We start from the raw sequence: 21,502 nt of genomic DNA on the forward strand, positions 1-21,502 counted from the left end.
ACCTGTCATACCTTCTATCTACCTGTCATACCTTCTGTCTACCTGTCATACCTTCTATCTACCTGTCTCACCTTCTGTCTACCTGTCTTACCTTCTGTCTACCTGTCATACCTTCTATCTACCTGTCTCACCTTCTGTCTACCCGTCTTACCTTCTGTCTACCTGTCTCACCTTCTGTCTACCTGTCTCACCTTCTGTCTACCTGGTTCTTCTGTCTACCTGTCTCACCTTCTGTCTACCAGGTTCAACTGTCTACCTGTCATACCTTCTGTCTACCTGTCTCACCTTCCGTCTACCTGTCTCACCTTCTGTCTAGCTGCCTCACCTTCTGTCTAACTGTCTCACCTTCTGTCTACCTGTCTCACCTTCTGTCTACCTGTCTCACCTCCTGTCTACCTGTTTCACCTTCTGTCTACCTTTCACCTTCTGTCTAGCTGTCTCACCCTCTGTCTACCTGTCATACCTTCTATCTAGCTGTCTCCCCTTCTGTCTACCTGTCTCACCTACTGTCTACCTGGCTTACCTTCTGTCTACCTGTCTCACCTTCTGTCTACCTGTCTCACCTTCTGTCTACCTGTCTCGCCTTCTGTCCACCTGTCTTACATTCTGTCTACCTGTCTCACCTTCTGTCTACCTGTCATACCTTCTGTCTAGCTGTCTCACCTTCTGTCTACCTGTTTCACCTTCTGTCTAGCTGTCTCACCTTCTGTCTACCTGGTACTTCTGCCTACCTGTCTCACCTTCCGTCTACCTGTCTCACCTTCTGTCTACCTGTCTCACCTTCTGTCTACCTGGTTCTTCTGTCTACCTGTCTCACCTTCTGTCTACCAGGTTCAACTGTCTACCTGTCATACCTTCTGTCTACCTGTCTCACCTTCTGTCTAGCTGCCTCACCTTCTGTCTAACTGTCTCACCTTCTGTCTACCTGTCTCACCTTCTGTCTACCTGTCTCACCTCCTGTCTACCTGTTTCACCTTCTGTCTACCTTTCACCTTCTGTCTAGCTGTCTCACCCTCTGTCTGCCTGTCATACCTTCTATCTAGCTGTCTCCCCTTCTGTCTACCTGTCTCACCTACTGTCTACCTGGCTTACCTTCTGTCTACCTGTCTCACCTTGTGTCCACCTGTCTCACCTTCTGTCCACCTGTCTTACCTTCTGTCTACCTGTCTCACCTTCTGCCTACCTGTCATACCTTCTGTCTACCTGGTTCTTCTGTCTACCTGTCTCACCTTCTGTCTACCAGGTTCAACTGTCTACCTGTCATACCTTCTGTCTACCTGTCTCACCTTCCGTCTACCTGTCTCACCTTCTGTCTAGCTGCCTCACCTTCTGTCTAACTGTCTCACCTTCTGTCTACCTGTCTCACCTTCTGTATACCTGTCTCACCTCCTGTCTACCTGTTTCACCTTCTGTTTACCTTTCACCTTCTGTCTAGCTGTCTCACCCTCTGTCTACCTGTCATACCTTCTATCTAACTGTCTCCCCTTCTGTCTACCTGTCTCACCTACTGTCTACCTGGCTTACCTTCTGTCTACCTGTCTCACCTTCTGTCTACCTGTCTCACCTTCTGTCTACCTGTCTCGCCTTCTGTCCACCTGTCTTACATTCTGTCTACCTGTCTCACCTTCTGTCTACCTGTCATACCTTCTGTCTAGCTGTCTCACCTTCTGTCTACCTGTTTCACCTTCTGTCTAGCTGTCTCACCTTCTGTCTACCTGGTACTTCTGCCTACCTGTCTCACCTTCTGTCTACCTGTCTCACCTTCTGTCTACCTGGTTCTTCTGTCTACCTGTCTCACCTTCTGTCTACCAGGTTCAACTGTCTACCTGTCATACCTTCTGTCTACCTGTCTCACCTTCTGTCTAGTTGCCTCACCTTCTGTCTAACTGTCTCACCTTCTGTCTACCTGTCTCACCTTCTGTCTACCTGTCTCACCTCCTGTCTACCTGTTTCACCTTCTGTCTACCTTTCACCTTCTGTCTAGCTGTCTCACCCTCTGTCTGCCTGTCATACCTTCTATCTAGCTGTCTCCCCTTCTGTCTACCTGTCTCACCTTCTGTCCACCTGTCTTACCTTCTGTCTACCTGTCTCACCTTCTGCCTACCTGTCATACCTTCTGTCTACCTGGTTCTTCTGTCTACCTGTCTCACCTTCTGTCTACCAGGTTCAACTGTCTACCTGTCATACCTTCTGTCTACCTGTCTCACCTTCCGTCTACCTGTCTCACCTTCTGTCTAGCTGCCTCACCTTCTGTCTAACTGTCTCACCTTCTGTCTACCTGTCTCACCTTCTGTATACCTGTCTCACCTCCTGTCTACCTGTTTCACCTTCTGTCTACCTTTCACCTTCTGTCTAGCTGTCTCACCCTCTGTCTACCTGTCATACCTTCTATCTAGCTGTCTCCCCTTCTGTCTACCTGTCTCACCTACTGTCTACCTGGCTTACCTTCTGTCTACCTGTCTCACCTTCTGTCTACCTGTCTCACCTTCTGTCTACCTGTCTCGCCTTCTGTCCACCTGTCTTACATTCTGTCTACCTGTCTCACCTTCTGTCTACCTGTCATACCTTCTGTCTAGCTGTCTCACCGTCTGTCTACCTGTTTCACCTTCTGTCTAGCTGTCTCACCTTCTGTCTACCTGGTACTTCTGCCTACCTGTCTCACTTTCCGTCTACCTGTCTCACCTTCTGTCTACCTGTCTCACCTTCTGTCTACCTGGTTCTTCTGTCTACCTGTCTCACCTTCTGTCTACCTGTCTCACCTTCTGTCTAGCTGCCTCACCTTCTGTCTAACTGTCTCACCTTCTGTCTACCTGTCTCACCTTCTGTCTACCTGTCTCACCTCCTGTCTACCTGTTTCACCTTCTGTCTACCTTTCACCTTCTGTCTAGCTGTCTCACCCTCTGTCTGCCTGTCATACCTTCTATCTAGCTGTCTCCCCTTCTGTCTACCTGTCTCACCTACTGTCTACCTGGCTTACCTTCTGTCTACCTGTCTCACCTTCTGTCTACCTGTCTCACCTTCTGTCTACCTGTCTCGCCTTCTGTCCACCTGTCTTACCTTCTGTCTACCTGTCTCACCTTCTGTCTACCTGTCTCACCTTCTGTCTACCAGGTTCAACTGTCTACCTGTCATACCTTCTGTCTACCTGTCTCACCTTCCGTCTACCTATCTCACCTTCTGTCTAGCTGCCTCACCTTCTGTCTAACTGTCTCACCTTCTGTCTACCTGTCTCACCTTCTGTCTACCTGTCTCACCTCCCGTCTACCTGTTTCACCTCCTGTCTACCTGTTTCACCTCCTGTCTACCTGTTTCACCTTCTGTCCACCTTTCACCTTCTGTCTAGCTGTCTCACCCTCTGTCTACCTGTCATACCTTCTATCTAGCTGTCTCCCCTTCTGTCTACCTGTCTCACCTACTGTCTACCTGGCTTACCTTCTGTCTACCTGTCTCACCTTCTGTCTACCTGTCTCACCTTCTGTCTACCTGTCTCGCCTTCTGTCCACCTGTCTTACATTCTGTCTACCTGTCTCACCATCTGTCTACCTGTCATACTTTCTGTCTACCTGTCAGACCTTCTATCTACCTGTCTCCCCTTCTGTCTACCTGTCTTTCCTTCTGTCTACCTGTTTTACCTTCTGTCTACCTGTCTCACCTTCTATCTACCTGTCTTACCTTCTGTTGACCTGTCTCACCTTCTGTCTACCTGCCATACCTTCTATCAACCTGTCTCACCTTCTGCCTACCTGTCATACCTTCTATCTACCTGTCTCATCTTCTGTCTACCTGTCTCACTTTCTGCCTTACCTTGTGTTAACCTGTCTTCTTACCTTGTATCTACCTGTCTTCTTACCTTGTGTTTACCTGTCTTCTTACCTTGTGTTTACCTGTCTTCTTACCTTCTGTTTACCCGTCTTCTTACCTTGTGTCTCTCTGTCTTCTTACCTTGTATCTACCTGTCTTCTTATCTTGTGTTTACCTGTCTCCTAACCATGTATCTATCTGTCTTCCCACCTTGTCTCGACCTGTCTTCTTACCTTTTGTCAACCTGTCCACTTACCATTTGTCTACCTATCTCCTGTGCAGTTGCGAGTGTTCAGGCTGGCCAGGTGGTGGCCGTCCTTCCACATGTTGCTAAAGATCACCTGGAGCTCGGTGAAGGCTCTGAGGAACCTGACTGTCCTTCTGCTGATCATGGTCTTCCTCTTCTCAGTGGTTGGCCTACAGCTGTTTAGGATGGACTACCAAGACAACAATTGTCTTATCAGTACGTCTTGCGAGCTTCCCCGCTGGCACATGCATGATTTCTTCCACGCCTTCCTGATAATGATCAGGGCCCTGTTCGGAAATTGGACCGAGACCTTGTATGACTGCATGGAGGTCTCAGGTCAGGCCTCGTGTCTGATCTTCTACATGACCTTCCTGATCATCGGAAACTTCCTGGTGAGTTTCAGCAGTTTTCAGCATCACTTTCGGACCTTTCGGTTCCTGTACGTCACAATTCCTCCAGTCATAGGTTCTAACAGATCCAGGCCTGTTTGGGTTCAAACGTTCCAGTTAACCACCATGAATTATTAAGCAATATAGACATAGGTCCTGAGTCTGTTGCAGACTCCGTACCAGGTTGAAACTGTTCCTGATTTTGAGTCCTGTATATGATCCTGTCCTTAATCCAAGACTAGGACTAGCCTTGTTGAACTTTTTTCTCCACTCTGTTGCAAACCCATAATCTGTTGCTCATCTTGTCCCAGCCTTATTTTAGGTCCTGAATCTATTCCTGGCACATTTATGGGACCTGACTTTGTTTGTGAATGTTTTCCTTAATGAGTCCCTTCCTGGTCTTGTTTCAGGTCCTGAATCTGTTCTTGACCTTGTTGCTGAGCTCATTTGGCAGTGGTAGTCTGGTGGCATTAGAAGAAAAAGAAAAAAAACAGATCAGCAGGGCTGTGGGGAAGACCCATATCAACCCAGACCACACAGGCAGGATCAGTACTCAAACACATTTCCAGTTTCTGGTGTTTCTGGTTTGCTTTTTAGTCTAGAAGAAACCATGAATAAGAAGCTCAGACTGAGAGTTTAATGACACATTGTATGACTAAATGGATTTTTTGTTGTTGTTTCTCAGCAGTTGACAGTAAAGGAGACAACATCAAGGACTACCTGGCCTTGACCGTCGTGGCCTCAGACCAGCAGGTTTCAGAGGTCAAGGCCCTTGGCAGTGACCAGCATACAGTCGACTCCCAGTTGATCTACATTGCTGATGCTGCAAAGACGCCTGAAGATGAAGAGAAAGTAAATAAAGTTTTCTGTTCTATCACAGTATTCTATCTCAAACTGACATACAAACAGAGACACGATTCAATCCGTGATTTAAACAGTGAACTTATAGTGTTTGATCGAAATTTAGTAGAAAAATGGAGAAATACCTCCCCCTTATTAGACTTTGATCCAACATTATGGGATTAGAACACTATAATAATATAAGCTATTGCCTACATCGACACACTACAGACTATCCAACAAACACATTTTTTTAGCTGTTTATAGTTTTGTCATTTTGTAGCATTTTGACAATGTAAGCACATATTAGTGACCTGTAACAGTTTAGATTAAGATTAATTAAGAAATAAATGATGATGATAAAATTTTTATCAGATTAATGTCAACGATGGAGGAAACAAAAGACAGCACTCAGACAAGCATATTGAAGTACATTGCTGTGTGACATTTTGCAAACTTTCAAGTCAAGGCATTATATAGCACCAAATGGCAATCCATGTTATTCGGGCAATCAAGGCTGTGAGATTTGTCCCGTTTGTCCTAGTGGAGTTGCCTTACCTTGCTGTATAATCAGCGAAGTCGCTCAACCAATCACATTCGGTACAGTGGTGATTGGCATGCCCGCCAAGGCCCGCCCCCTTACTGACAAAAACTGCCCACAAAAAAAAAACACTCGCAAGCGAGCAGAGGAGAGTGGACCCGCGCACACGCAAAGCGTGATTTTCTCCTCGCAGCTTACAATATTGCTCTAGGGAGCAGAGATGCAGGATAAAAAATAGCTCGCGAGTGATTTGAAAGCGCTCGAAAAAACAATATGCGCATGCGGATGTTTGATTTCTTTCGTTTGATGTCTCATTACGAGTGCGTGATTTATGTCAGTGTTCTAATCCCATACACCATGTTTGTGTGTGATGATAATTATTATGATAACCTTTATGTGTTTGTTCAGAGACACCCTGAAGTCCAGCAGCATCTAGATGATGGAGATCCTAAAGGAGACGGACCTGAAGACTGCTGCAGTGACAGTACGAGTCTTCCTGTAACAGTGTTGAACAGCAGCAAATCAGTCATCAATAACCGCCCTGATAAATCTCTGTGCATATTTCAGAGTGCTACAGTTGCTGTCCGTTCCTCAACATAGACAAGTCCCAGGGCATTGGGAGGGGCTGGTCCAACTTCAGGAGAGCCTGTTTCTCCATCGTACAACACAAATGCTTTGAGATCCTCATCATTGTCATCATCCTGCTGAGCAGTGTAGCTCTGGTGAACATGCCCACATTATTATTCATTGTCACACAATATTCCTGCAGGTTAATACAACACCAACACAAATCTGGGTCACCTTACCAGAACCACCCTTGGAACCTGTTATTACCAAGTGGCAACCTCCGTCTGAGCAGTGAGGCAAACCAGGAAGTGCCTTCAGCCTGCATTCTACCGAAAATGTCCAGCAGGGGGAGCTGATGAAGGTTGCAGAAGCATTTGGGTCCATTCATTTAAAAACAAAATGAGACAACTTCTCTCTTAATGTATCACCTCAGAATTTTTTTCTAGGACAACACTTTGGTCTCAAACACGATTAAAAAATGTTCTTCGAGACAATATAATGATAATTGTGTAAATAATGGTCAAATTTATATTAGAAGAAAATAGAAGATAAATAATCGTATGATTTGGGCCGTGGTTACCTTTGATTCACACGTGACTAACAAAGCAAGCCGTCATCAAAAGAGGAGAAAAGCAATGCGCATCTATGGCACTGTGTCAATAAAGTTAAAAAAAAAAAGTTTACCAATTTGGAACTTTGACCCTTTCACACTGGTTTTTCACTTACTGAAAGTTTTCTTGAACATTTTGTTCATAAAAAAATGTCTTGTTCAGCGTTTGGTTGGACTAACAGACACAAGGAGTCGCTGTTATCTTTCTTTTTTTAGGTAAGAAACGTAATTTTGTTTTTGTATTTTACTAGCCAAAACTTACATTCCAGTTAATGCTACAGTCATTGCTAACATGAATTAGCAGCGACTTCGCTCAGTCAGGATGCCGTTGTAGAGAGTCGTGTAGTCAGTGTCGTCAGATCCCTCTCGCTCCTCCCCAGTCCAAATATGGTCTGCTCCCTGTTTCCGGAAACAAGATGGCATCACAAAATGGCGACAAGTATGACGCTGAACTCGATGCCTCAAACGGCCAGTCCACAAACCAATGGGTGACGTCACGGTTACTACGTCCGTTATTTATACAGTCTATGGTTATTACCTCCAGGGAGGAGGGCTACAAAAAAATTCTGGCCTGATGAAGGCAAAGCATGGGCTGAGGGAGAACCCATTACATTTTAGGTGCAGATCTGAATCACAGGGCAGATACACAAATTAACTTTTATTTGTCTAAACATTGCAAGATTTAGTTTTTTGGATTTGGTGGAATAAATGCCTAACAACCTTAAATCCAGTGGATGATAGTTAAGTGGCCGTCACACACCTGATCAGGTGCTAACAGTAGTGTGTATGTGAACAGATGTTTGAGGACATCCACCTGCAGCACCGTCCGGTCTTACGGATGGTTCTGGGGAGAGCGGACGTGGTGTTCACCTACCTGTTCCTGATGGAGATGATTCTCAAGTGGATCGCCCTCGGATTCAAGAAATACTTCACCGACGCCTGGTGCTGGCTCGACTTCATCATCCTAAACGTAAGATCCTGATCAATAACAGTGATTAGTAATTTATTGATAGCTTTAAAAGGATTGGGATCAACACTGAAAACATGGTCAGTCATTTAAATTTAGTTGAGAAATGCATTGAGGAAACCTTTAAAATTAAATTATCTGACTTCAACACAAAATGCTCACCTATTTCTCTGCGCCGATCGTTTGATGGAGCAGGAGACGTCTGAGTTCTCAGTTTAACTTCATTTTATTACAATACGTCAAGAATTGTGCTGTTACAGAGTCTCTGGGTTCAATCTTCACTTCTCTGATTACACATAGGCTGGTCAGTTTATGAAGTCTAATTTCCCTGAACCCATTTTATAGCCTGACACAAGTCTCAATCCGCTGATTTGTCAGTTTATTCAATACATGGACACGTCATGTCACCAAGCAGAGAAGACAGTCATCTTTCTGCTCAGCACACCATGTCCGTGACCTGACCTGGAACAAACTTTCAAAACACAAACTCGATACCTTGATATGACTTTCAGAGATATTATTGGAGACACAGATTTTGCAACAAAACAATATCCACATAAAATATATCTTTTTATGATAATAGAATCTTACTCTAAATTGGGCAGAGGAAGTAAATGTATTTAGTTTACCAATAGTTTAACAGCAATATTAGCACATGAGCATTATAGCAAAGCAGCTTGCATGATTAATCTGTAAATGCACAGAGAGGGCACATACACAGAAAGTGAACCACGTATGCATAGATAGTGACATGCGTCAACAAAGATAATAACAGATTATTCTAACAATTCCCAGCTGGTTAAATTTTGAGAAATCCTAGTAAAGAGAACAAATGATCTGAAGGCATGTGTTATATGATCCACATTAGGTCCTGTGAGGACTCTGGTAGCTGCATTCTGGATTCTGACGTAGGCCAGAGAAAAGTGCATGACAGTGATCTAATCTCGATGTCATGAAAGCATGTTCAAGGATTTCGGCGTTTGATTTTGATGAAAGTGTATACGGGAGATTTTAGGAGGGTGTAAGAAGACAGTTCATGTAATGTACAGAGGGATCATAACTTTGTGGGTCTGAAAAACTACGCAGACACTAAGGTAAATGGAGAAATCTGTAATACATTAATGTTAATCTACTTAAACCAAACCACAGAAACACAAAGGTGCCTGAAGTTTGAGATCAATTACGTTCTCAAGATGTTGTAGGAGGGTGTTGTGGTCCAGCTGGCATTTCAATCTAGATAGTCCATAAACTGATCCCAGTGTTGTTTCTGTCAGTGAGTACTGGGTAAACTGGTCCCAGTGTTGATGGTTCTGCTGTCTCCTCCAGGTGTTTCTGGTTTCTTTGGCAGCCGACGCGTTTGGATTCTATGAACCGGGAAGCATCCAGTTTCTGAGGACTCTGAGAGCTTTGGCGCCCCTGAGGGCCCTGTCTCGCTTCAAGGGCCTGAGGGTAATCTCACACACACACACACACACACACCTTCACCTGTCTCCCTCTCTACCTGTCTGTGTGCAGGTCTCCACCTGTCTCTCTCTCTACCTGTCTGCGTGCAGGTCTCCACCTGTCTCTCTCTCTACCTGTCTGCGTGCAGGTCTCCACCTTTCTGTCCCTCTCTACCTGTCTGTGTTCAGGTCTTTACCTGTCTCTCTCTCTACCCGTCTGTGTTCAGGTCTTTACCTGTCTCTCTCTCTACCAGTCTGTGTGCCGGTCTCCACCTGTCGCCCTGTCTACCTGTCTGTGTGAAGGTCTTTACCTGTCTCTCTCTCTCTACCTGTCTGTGTGCCGGTCTCCACCTGTCTGTCCCTCTCTACCTGTCTGTGTTCAGGTCTTTACCTGTCTCTCTCTCTACCCGTCTGTGTTCAGGTCTTTACCTGACTCTCTCTACCAGTCTGTGTGCCGGTCTCCACCTGTCGCCCTGTCTACCTGTCTGTGTGAAGGTCTTTACCTGTCTCTCTCTCTCTACCTGTCTGTGTGCCGGTCTCCACCTGTCTCTCTCTCTACCTGTCTGTGTGCAGGTCTCCACCTTTCTGTCCCTCTCTATCTGTCTGTGTGCAGGTCTCCACCTTTCTGTCCCTCTCTATCTGTCTGTGTGCAGGTCTCCACCTGTCTGTCCCTCTCTACCTGTCTGTGTGAAGGTCTTTACCTGTCTCTCTCTCTCTACCTGTCTGTGTGCAGGTCTCCACCTTTCTGTCCCTCTCTATCTGTCTGTGTGCAGGTCTCCACCTGTCTGTCCCTCTCTACCTGTCTGTGTGCATGTATTTACCTGTCTCTCTCTCTCTACCTGTCTGTGTGCAGGTCTCCACCTGTCTCTCTCTCTACCTGTCTGCGTGCAGGTCTCCACCTGTCTGTCCCTCTCTACCTGTCTGTGTTCAGGTCTTTACCTGTCTCTCTCTCTACCAGTCTGTGTGTCTGTCTCCACCTGTCGCCCTGTCTACCTGTCTGTGTGAAGGTCTCCACCTTTCTGTCCCTCTATACCTGTCTGTGTGCCGGTCTCCACCTGTCTCCCTCTCTACCTGTCTTTGTGCAGGTCTTTACCTGTCTCTCCCTCTCTACCTGTCTGTGTGCAGGCCTCCACCTGTCTTTCCCTATCTACCTGTCTGTGTGCAGGTCTCCACCTGTCTCCCTCTCGACCTGTCTGTGTGCAGGTATTTACCTGTCTCTCTCTACCTGTCTGTGTGCAGATCTTTACCTGTCTCTCTATCTACCTGTCTGTGTGCAGGTCTCCACCTGTCTCTTTCTCTACCTGTCTGTGTGCAGATCTTTACCTGTCTCTCTCTCTACCTGTCTGTGTGCAGGTGGTTGTGCAGACCGTGGTCCGGACCGTCCCGTCCATGTGTCGTGTGCTGCTGGTGTTCCTGACCGTCTGGTTAATCTTTGGTGTCCTCGGAGTGCATCAGTTTGGTGGAAAGTTTTTTTACTGTTTCAATGAGACGTCACAGGAATATTTCTTACATGAATTTGTGAACAACAAGACCGAATGTATGGCACTGATGTGGTCTAACTTCAGCGAGGTCACATGGAAAAACATATGGATGAACTACGACAACACGATGAATAGTTACCTGTCGCTGCTGCACCTGGTCAGTTTGAACACACACACGCGCACACACACACACACACAGGAAGGAGGAACACAATAAAACAGTTCAAAGATTAATTTATCTATGTAAACTCACTTTAACAGAATGTTTTAAATTACCTGTTATCTGTTGGAAAGGATAATAACAGAGTTAAATTCAGTGATTTCATTTTAAGGTTCTGTGTTGTTTCTCTGTCAGGGGGCTTCAGCAGAATGTCTTGATCTCCTCTACGCAGCTTCAGACGCTGATATGGTCAGTACACCAGCTGTTAGCTTTTACTGGGACCAGCACTGATACTGGTACTGATACTGGCCTCTGTGCATGTGTGTTTGTGTAGGTGGAATCTCAGCCGCGCTATGAAAACAACATATACACATACTTTTACTGGATCTTTTTCATCATCTTCGGCTGCTTCTTCACCTCCATCTTCCTCATCAGAGTCATCATCGACCACCTGCAGAGAGACAAGATATGTTTTTATCTTTGTCTTTGCATGTATACCCATGACTTTATTTTGACTTTACTGTGGTGTTTACTCGTCTTTATTTTTCTCTTTACTCTGCAGGAAAACGTCTTTTCATGTCAGAGAAGCAGCAGGAATTTCGTAGGGGGATAAGGAGATCTTTAATGATATCTAAGAAACCCATTCCACGCCCTCAGGTGGGTTCAGTTCCTGTTCTCAGCACACGTCGCACACTCCGTTCTACCTTCACTGCTGAACAAGACCTGAGATACTTGAACTCCTTCACTTGGTGCAGTAGCTCACTCCGGTCTGAACTTGTCCACAGAAAACCAAACCACAGAATCAGAGACGAGGGACATTCCTTAAGCAGACCCACATTCACTGAGAACCTGTGACCGGATAGCTCGTAGCAAAAAGCCTGGTACCTTGTACTCCCGCAGTACCCCCCACAGGACGCGGTCATAGTCTTTCTCCAAGTCCATATATAACTCATATAAACTGGAAGGACAAACTCCTGTTATTCCCCAGTTATTACTGTAAAACTGCTACCACCCACCTTGTCCGCAACTCCACACATACTGTCCCCAACACGACACTGAAGACTCGTGTCCACCAAGCTCAGACCAACAATGTCTGGAGACATCAGATCTCACATAACCCTTTTCGACAAAAGCGAACCTAGATCTTTTGCTGGGCTGGTGCTGGTACTGGGTCTCAGAACCTGTTTGTTTTTCCACAGACTCAAGAGCCACATCATTACATCACTGTATATGTCTCCACTCTCTCATAGGGTGGCCATTTGTCTGGCTTTAGGCCGGACAGTCCGGCTTTTAAATGTCCTGTCCGGACACTCGTTTGTCCTCCTTTTGAGAAAATAACAAAAAGGTCTGTCTTTTGACACGTTACCTTGTTAGTTTAATACTTATTGGCTAAAATTGTGTGTCAAAAAAGCTGTGTCAAAATAAGTATTTTCATTGGTTACATTTTCGTGTGGTGACCTATCAACACATGGCTAATTTGAATATTCAAATGAGCCATGTGTTGATTGGCCACAACATGCACTCAAGCCAGTTGTTGCCATCAGGCTGTCAATCAAGCTCTCTGCGACTGAAATTCTGAAAATGCCAAAGCAAAAGACCTCCTTTAACCCGGAATGGGCAAGAGAACACAGGTTTATTACAAAAAGTAAGGGGGATGAGTTTCATTTTTTTTGTACATTATGTCGAAGCGATGTAGATGTGAGCAGCAAAGGCAAAGTAGCTATCGAGAGACATGCTAGCACTGACAAGCATCAAGCTAATCGGAGTACAACTCTGCTTAAAACCGGATCATACCAAACAAATGTCCTCCTTTTTGATGTGAAGGAAATGGCCACCCTACTCTCTCGGCAAGTATAATAACAACAATGGCAGACTACAACGTCTCTTTACTTCTTTCTCATGGCTTTGTGAGCCTACATTAGCATCCAACCTACTCAGGAATCACTTTTCCTGGCCAAGAAACTGTTATTTGGCTGTTGAAAAGCAAGCAACTGGTTCAAGATTAGACCGACCCTGGAACTGCCTTGATGGAAAAGGGGTAACAGACAATTTCACCCTAACCTGGCGCCTCACTGCCAAGGAGCTTTTTGACTTTCTCAGCTACCTCTGACAGGGATATGGATCAGTCGTCATAATCCTCAGAGGACACGTTTGTCAGGTTCACAAGTCAAGGTTCCACAGCTCTACAATATACCCTGACCAGGTCCAGCCCTGCTCGCCCTGAGACAACTGAGGCCAACTAAAATCCCCTAAATTCCTCCCACACCCAAGTATTTAGCTTTGGAAACCTTCAAAGATTTTTGGTATTATCAGGGATCAGATGGAGAAGAAACGTATTCTTTCAGTAATGAGTAGATGATGAAAAACAGAAAAACAGGCGAAGAAACCAACTTTATATACTGCATATATGCTCAGATAATTCTCACATATATACACAGTCCTATATATATGTCTGTAATTCAGAATAAACTGTGAATAACTTAAGAAACAACTCTGACTTCAGCTCTGACCCGTCTTGGTTTTCCTTTTTCAGAACTGTTGCCAGGCTCGGCTCTTTGACTTGGTGACTAAACCTTATTTTGAGGTGTTCATGCTAGTGATGATCTGCCTGAACATGGTGATCCTGATGATGGAGACAGACAACCAGAGCTATGAGAAGGATGAGATCCTCTACTGGTTCCACTTCTCCTTCATCCTCATCTTCTTGATAGAGTTCCTCCTAAAGATTATCGCACTCAGACGGCACTACTTTAACAGTAGCTTGAACGTCCTCGACTTCGTTGTGCTCATCACGTCCATCTTAGGTGAGTCAGCTGGGTTTCCTCAGGTGATGTCATCGTCTCCTTACTGTAGGTCAGTTTGATTTATTCAGGTGCATTAAAAGTTCCTTTAATTCAAAGTGCAAATATACTTTTGTGTCAGCATTTCAGATTCATTGAATTTCTTCTTATCCCAGAACACCATTTCCTTTTTTCAGACCCCGTCCACGACATAAACTTAAAGACCTTAAACCCGCAGTTTTACTTTAATGCACATTTGTTCTCGGGTGGTAGATAATCTAATCTGTGAATCGGGTGATAAAAATGATGGTGATATGTTGATGCTGATCATCGTTTGTAGCAGAGTTATCTCTTCTGGTCTGAAATCACACTTGTTGAGGCGACAAATAAGGAAACTGACTGTCAGAGAATCAGGCTCTATAGAAAGGATATTATTCAGTTATTTATTAAACTTAATTTCAGCTGGTCTTGTAGGTGCCTGTGGGAGTGAATATGTGTGTGGTCTGTGGATAAACAGGTATGGAGAAATTAGCTTAGTTACAAACAGCAGTGTGTACTGTAATACAGTAATACAAATAATATTACATATAATAAAAATAATAATAATAATGATAATAATATATTGCATGATCTTAAATGTGTATATTCAGCAACACCTGAACTAAAAGATCTCAGTCATTACAGTGAGTTGGCTATATAGCTACTGTGCCACACCAATTTTCACCATAAATGGCTAAACAACTTATAAATCATTACTTATCATCTTATTTTATACAGTCTATGCTTATCATATCCTTATCTACACACAAAATCCACAACAGCACATTAATTCACATGTGGCAACCTCAATCATCGAATGTGCTAGGACGTGTTGGGATGTGCTGGGATGTATTGGGATGTACTGGGATGTACTGGCATGTACTGGCATGTACTGGGATGTACTTGGATGTACTGGGACGTACTGGGATATGCTGGGATGTACTGGGATGTGCTGGGATGTGCTGGCATGTACTGGGATGTTATTGGGATGTTCTGGGATGTATTGGGATGTACTGGGATGTACTGGGATTTGCTGGGATGTATTGGGATGTACTGGGATGTGCTGGGATGTATTTGGACATGCTGGGATGTGCTGGGATGTATTTGGATGTGCTGGGATGCACTGGGATGTACTGGCATGTAGTGGGATGTATTGGGATGTACTTGGATGTACTGGGATGTGCTGGGATGTACTGACATGTACTGGGATGTTATTGGGATGTACTGGGATGTTCTGGGATGTGCTGGGATGTGCTGGGATGTACTGGGATGTTTGACCACAGCTAACTGTGATGACTCTGCATCATAATGGCGGTTAGATAACATGATGTAAACTATGAGTGTGACTTGTTACTGGCCTTTGACCTCTTACAACCCAAAGATTTTATCTATTTTTGTCTTGTAATTCACTGTAACACATTTGTATTAATTTTGTGTGTTTTTCTTTTCTTTCTTTTTCTCTTCAGGTCTTTTCATCACTGATCTCATTGAGAAATACTTTATTGCGCCGACTCTCTTCTCCATGTTCCGATTGGCTCGTGTCACTCGTCTCTTCTCTCTCATTCGCTGTGCCAGGGGGGTCCGGAAGTTGCTTTTGGCTTTTCTGATGTCACTTCCTGCCCTCCTGAACATTAGCCTCCTCCTCTCCATCATATGGATCACGTTCTCTATCTTCGGCATGTTTAACTTCGCCTACGTGAAGAAAGAGGCCGGTATTGACGACATGTTTAACTTTGAAACGTTTGGCAGCAGCATGATCTGTTTGTTTATGATTAACCCATCGTCAGACTGGATCGGCCTGCTGATTCCCCTGCTGAAAACCCCGCCGGACTGCGACTCGCAGATGGAGCACCCGGGATTTACAGTCACAGGGGACTGTGGCACCCCAGTGGTTGCCATCATTTTTTTCATAACCCATATCACCCTGACCTTCCTGCTGGGGATCCACCTATACATTGCCGTCGTCCTGGAGACATTCAACTCAGATGAATCCGAGCTGCTGAATGATGATGACCTCCAGATGTTTTATGTAACCTGGAGGAAATTTGACCCCAAGGCCTCGCAGTTCATCCAGTACAGGTGAGTCCAGAACCCCTACAGTACAGGTGAGTCTGGAGTCCCTACAGTACAGGTGAGTCTGGACTCCCTACAGTACAGGTGAGTCAGGATAGGTTTGACTATAAATATGGTCTCTGGTGGACTGTAGTGATCTCTTGTGGTCTGTAGTGGTCTCAGATTGCCTATAGTGATCTGTATTGGATTCTAATGGACTCTTCTCTGTTCCACAGTGAGCTGTCAGATCTCTGCGATGCTCTGCGGGATCCTCTGAGGATTCCTAAACCTAACACCGTCAGACTTATCAATATGGATCTGCCTTTACATCCTGGAGACAAAATCCACTGTGTAGACATCTTACATGCACTCGCCACACAGGTAACGTCGCCTGGTCACATATTCTCCTTCCTGTAGGAATTAATAAAACTATTAATAATAATAATAATAATAATAATAATAATAATAATAATAATAATAATGATAATATATTCCATATGTGTCCATAGGTGTTGGGTGACTCCGGAAAGATGGACTCACTCAAAGCCAGAATAGAGGAAAAGTTCATGACAACCCCCCCCAAGGTTTTTTATTCTATTCTATTCTATTCTATTCTATTCTATTCTATTCTATTCTATTCCATTCCATTCCATTCCATTCTATTCTATTCTATTCTATTCTATTCTATTCCATTCCATTCCATTCACTCAGCTCACTCTGCTCTATCTCTCCTCACTCTATCTGCTCTTCCTGCTCACTCTACTCAGTCTGCTCACTCTATTTTATTTATTGTCATCTATCTGTTCACTATATCTGCTCACTCTGTGCTATCCACTCACTCTTCACTCTGCTTTTGATGCTTTCTTTGCTCTCTCCACTGACTCTGCCCCACCACACCTGTAAAATTATTGCTGATTATTGTTCTCTGAAGGTGTCGGGTGAACCAATCAGCAGCACTCTGCAGAGGAAACAGGAAGACGTGGCGGCGGCAGTGATCCAGAGAGCATACAGGAAGCACGTCCTGCAGCACGGTGACGCCAAGGAGTCTGCAAATGGTGGAGGTGTTGTTTAAGGTGGAACTTTAACATGAGGTTCTCCGATAACGTGCTTCACCCTTCAACGACTTCCTGATGAGATCCTGAAGGAGTCCATCCTGGGTCTGGACTTCACCTCTGGGCCTGATTGTGAACGCTGCTCACTCAGAGCTCAGTCTCACAAACAAACTTCATATAACTACTAACCCAGAATATTACACATAAGTCACAGCTCTGTGTCCCCATCTGTCACAAATCTGATCACAGCCTTTTTTTCTGAGCTTTATGTCCATCAGGTCCGTCATCCTCCTTCACACACACAGACCATTAAGTGTTTGGACTAATCAGATGTATTGATCCTATGTGTAAAATGTCTGCAGCAGTTTTAGGGCTCATTTCTGTTGTCACTTAGCAGACAGATGTAGTTACACTGGGAGGGAGAGATTCCAGATGCATTCTATGACTTTTCAACATCTAGACTGAATCTTTTACAGACGACAGATGTTGACATCCATACAGCTCAAATGCTAATGTGATTAATAACATAATATTTCAAACATTCAGACAGGATTCAAACAGAAGACATGCACATGTGTCTTTGACACCTGAAAAATTTAATTCTATTGTCTGTCATTCTCTTTTCAAAGCAGACGGATAAGACATCATCCAGCAGAGCTAATAACACATGTAATGTTATATACTACGACTATGAATATTCCGTAGTCTTACAACTTTATTCTGAAAGTATTACCATTTTATTCTGAAGGTATTAGAACTTTATACTTGAAATATTACGATTTTATGTATATATAATCATCATTTTTTTTTTAATTTTTAACATTAGCATAAAAACGTAACATTTGCCTTAAAGGTGCGGTACACAACCTCATATAACATCTGTGGTTCATTGCCTCCACGTGGCTGGCATCACTTTTAATTCACTAAAATATGTTTATCTTTACATTTAAAATATTAGTTTACTGCTTTATTAATGTTCTGAATGTTGTTTGCAGCATATCAATATTAAAAAACATTCTTAAACTCAGTTTTTTATTTGACTGTAAATGTTTCAAAGTAACACAACAACATTTCTTATTCAGCAGGAAGTCAGGTGACGCATTGTTTTCCCAGGAGACTGATGTTCACGTCCCAACTGAAACAAAAAAAAACAAATTTCACAACATCACAATCTACATGTTTAATTGCATCATTTAATGATGTTCAAGAGTGACGTAACGTAACAAATCATGTTCTTCTCCTAAACTAAACCAAACTTTGACATCATGTTTGAAACAGCGACTGTTACATTTCATACGACAACATTTCAATCTAATGCCACCAGGAAAGAAACACAACAACAAATGACTTCTGTGGTCATGAGGTGTTGAGGTCATGTGGTCATGTGATCATGTGTAGCCCCACATGTAAGAGCACTGCTTTTATGATTTTTTAAATATATGTATTGTTTTACTTTTTATACACAGTTATATTTTGGTTAGCAGTGTTTATATTGCTGCTGTCTCTTTATATTTGTAAAACTTCACAAATTTTACAAACTAAATAAATGCAGTTCAACAACATTTCATGTTGTTTAATCTTTCATTTAAGTGCTGGGTATCACAAATAATCATCATAACTATCATTGATAATATTGAACAATAACAATATGATCCTTTATGGAAATGTTAACATATTTAACCCTACTGTGATGTTCGTTTCTCAGGAACAGCAATAATGTTCGTGGGTCACTTTGACCCGGGGCATGTTTAGTTTTCCAAATTGTCAGAAACTATAATATCCATATGAAACTATATTTCATTAATAACTCCATTACTAACAATTTCAATCAGTATTTAGTGCAATGGTGTTCTTTACCTCTCCCAGATCATGGCTCATTAAGGGAAATTCACCTGTTTTTCCATAATAAATGCATGTTAAAACTTCTTTTTTAATGTACATTGGAAAAACCTACATAAAAAATACAATGGTTTTACATGGCGTTGATTTAAAAATATATATATTTTAAATTTTTTCTTTTTATTGAAAACATTTTTTTAACTATTTTTTTTAAACTTTGAAATGGATCAATTTGACCTGCAACATAACAGGAGGGTTAATGTTCCAACTGATAAACCTTTCTTTTTTATAAATATCTAGTTTTTATTTATGTTTTACACAGCGGTTTGTAATAAACCAACGCCAGCCTGTGATTGGCTGAGCAGCAGCTGCTGTGAGATCCTTTGTTCCCTCACTAATAATAATAATAATAACAATAATAATGACACCTGAGAAACAGAAAAGTGAGTTCAATCAATCAGAACTTTATTGAGGGACTTAATAGTAGGAGTCCATGATGCGCTTCATGCTCATGAACCTCATGTTGCTCATGCCCATGTTGGAGAAGTTCCTGTACTCTCCAGGCCTCATGTACATCATCCTGCCTCTGTAGTTGGGCTGCTCGTACATCAGCCAGTGTCCGTCCATCACGTGGCAGGACATGCAGTTGGACATGCGGTAACGGTCCATGACGTTGTCACAGTCGTCCATCAGCTCGTGACTCTGACCTCCGAAGTTCTCCCTCTCGTAGATCTTCATCCTGTAGGAGCCGCGGTGCTGAAACACAACAATTGATAATCAGAGACCTGAACCCACTGTTGATATGGTTACTGAGCATTGAACGGTTGTGCGGTTACCATGGGGATCATGCGGCAGGACCTGATGCAGTCGCTCATTCCCATCATGCTCTGGTAGTCAGAGTACTCGCCCCTCCTCAGGAAGTACTGGTTGCCCATGAAGTTGGTGCGGTCGTAGACCATGAAGCAGCCTCTCTCCACCCTGCAGGAGTGGCACCTGCTCAGGTAGGAAGACATGTCGGCGCAGTCGCTGCTGCACTCATAGGAACGACCCTGGAAGTTCCTGTCCTCGTAGAAGACGACCTGATGCCCAGAGAGACAGAGACAGACAAAAAGAGAGACGGACAGAGAGAGAGAGACATTGATAGACAGACAAAGAGAGAGACAGACAGACAAAGAGAGAGACAGACAGACAAAGAGACACAGACAGAAAGAGAGACCGACAGAGAGACAGAGAGGAGAAGCATTATGGTTTAACCCTATAAAGCCTGAACCATGAAATAATTGCCAGAAAATTCAATTTTTGTAAAAACTGAGTGCTTATTAACCTGCTGACGAATTTTAAGAAATAAATAAATTGAATATATGAATTCTAATTTGTGTCATATTTGATACATCAGGTCTTTTTGTGCAATTTGTTGCTCACAGTTTGTTTTTCTCGAACTAACAAAAACATATAAACCCTAACATTTTTAACCTATTAAGACTTTGACTTTTCCTTTTTTCCTCAAACATGCAAAATACATATTTTTTTCCATATAACACAACATCATACATCTGCTGATATGAAGTTTTTTAATGCAGCAATGACTGATCCATTCGTGGAACCTGCATATCATTTTTGCTACATCTGGTATTTTTGTGCAATTTGTTGCTCAGTTTGTTTATCTTCAACACATGTATACATCAGGTTTTTGATGATGTAGAGGTCTCAAAAATTACTGTATCTAATATGATACACTTGGCTTTATAGGGTTAAAATAGATCGACATGCTTTAACAGTGACTCAAACTGTTTAAAACATAAATTTATTTTTGTGCTAACTTGAAATATTTTATATTATAATATATAATATAAAATAAGAATGTCTTCTCTATACCGACAGATATACCTTACATTAGGATAAGAGTTAACCAATCATTTTTAATTACAGCAAATTTGCAAAATGTGACTAATTTTCTTTTTAAATGTACTTTTTTCATCAGTTGATTAAAATCAAAAGCCTTAATATATTTATTTCCAGCTGAGATTCAGAATGTCAACATAGTTCTTTTATTGGTACTAATATAACATTAATTATATATAATTTGTTGTAAATATATAAACTAATATGAAGTTTTAAAATCTGTTAATTGAAACTAAATAACTAACAATTAATCAAAGAACCAATTACTAGAAAGTTGAGACGTTGTAAAAAACATAGTAAAAACTTTAAATACACACTTGTTCTTATTTTAATGCACTCTACATCCCAACGTTTTGGGAATCAGGAGTTGTATTAAGCATGAATAAAGGTATTAGTTAGAAGTTATACAGCATTTATTAAAGAAGAGAAGGAGAAAGGTGTATGTTTCCAGTGTGCTGCTCTCACCCTGCCCATGTTCATGCTGCTGGAAGTCATGTTGCCTCTGGGTGCTCAGCTGCTGGCTGATGTTGCTGCTGCTCAGTGGTGAATGTGTGTTACCTGCAGCAGCTTCTGCTCTTTATAGCACCTGAGCAGCTGAAGCCTTTTGTCCAAACAGCCTGAGCCAGCAGGGTGTCATAAAAGAGACAGTGTTACGTCACTGTATACGTCACTGTATACGTCTCCACTCTCTCAGCAAGTATAATAACAACAATGGCACACTACATAGTCTCTTTACAAATGTTGCTCATGGCTTTGCGAGCCTACATTGGCATCCAACCTACTCTGGAATCAC

At 42.9% G+C, this 21,502-nt stretch overlaps 2 protein-coding genes across 3 annotated transcripts in view; one reads left to right on the top strand and one right to left on the bottom strand.

Annotated features, from left to right (window-relative positions):
* The window catches only part of LOC131972855 (sodium channel protein type 4 subunit alpha B-like), a 31,179-nt gene extending 13,056 nt beyond the window's left edge, over positions 1–18,123 (top strand). The window contains exons 16-31 of one of the 2 annotated variants that reach the window (XM_059334610.1): positions 4,084–4,440; positions 4,848–4,977; positions 5,123–5,289; positions 6,227–6,302; positions 6,386–6,540; positions 7,792–7,965; positions 9,289–9,411; positions 10,758–11,042; positions 11,241–11,294; positions 11,380–11,511; positions 11,601–11,702; positions 13,579–13,849; positions 15,331–15,943; positions 16,153–16,297; positions 16,426–16,500; positions 16,848–18,123. In XM_059334610.1, coding sequence (XP_059190593.1) covers positions 4,084–4,440; positions 4,848–4,977; positions 5,123–5,289; positions 6,227–6,302; positions 6,386–6,540; positions 7,792–7,965; positions 9,289–9,411; positions 10,758–11,042; positions 11,241–11,294; positions 11,380–11,511; positions 11,601–11,702; positions 13,579–13,849; positions 15,331–15,943; positions 16,153–16,297; positions 16,426–16,500; positions 16,848–16,988 — 3,000 coding nt within the window. In that variant the 3' untranslated portion in view covers positions 16,989–18,123. The remainder of the gene's footprint in view (positions 1–4,083; positions 4,441–4,847; positions 4,978–5,122; positions 5,290–6,226; positions 6,303–6,385; positions 6,541–7,791; positions 7,966–9,288; positions 9,412–10,757; positions 11,043–11,240; positions 11,295–11,379; positions 11,512–11,600; positions 11,703–13,578; positions 13,850–15,330; positions 15,944–16,152; positions 16,298–16,425; positions 16,501–16,847) is intronic. The other variant, XM_059334611.1, reaches the window with a different exon arrangement.
* A 1,161-nt stretch (positions 18,124–19,284) lies between these two features.
* LOC131973659 (gamma-crystallin M2-like) lies at positions 19,285–21,213 on the bottom strand. Its single transcript, XM_059335706.1, has 3 exons — positions 21,175–21,213; positions 19,644–19,886; positions 19,285–19,563 (listed from the first exon to the last, which is right to left on the bottom strand). The coding sequence occupies exons 1-3, from the start codon at positions 21,202–21,204 to the stop codon at positions 19,285–19,287; spliced, it is 552 nt and encodes a 183-aa protein (XP_059191689.1). The 5' UTR covers positions 21,205–21,213.
* Positions 21,214–21,502: the final 289 nt, after the last annotated feature.

The sequence above is a fragment of the Centropristis striata genome, chromosome 6 (genome assembly GCF_030273125.1).
Source record: "Centropristis striata isolate RG_2023a ecotype Rhode Island chromosome 6, C.striata_1.0, whole genome shotgun sequence".
Lineage (NCBI taxonomy): Eukaryota > Metazoa > Chordata > Actinopteri > Perciformes > Serranidae > Centropristis > Centropristis striata.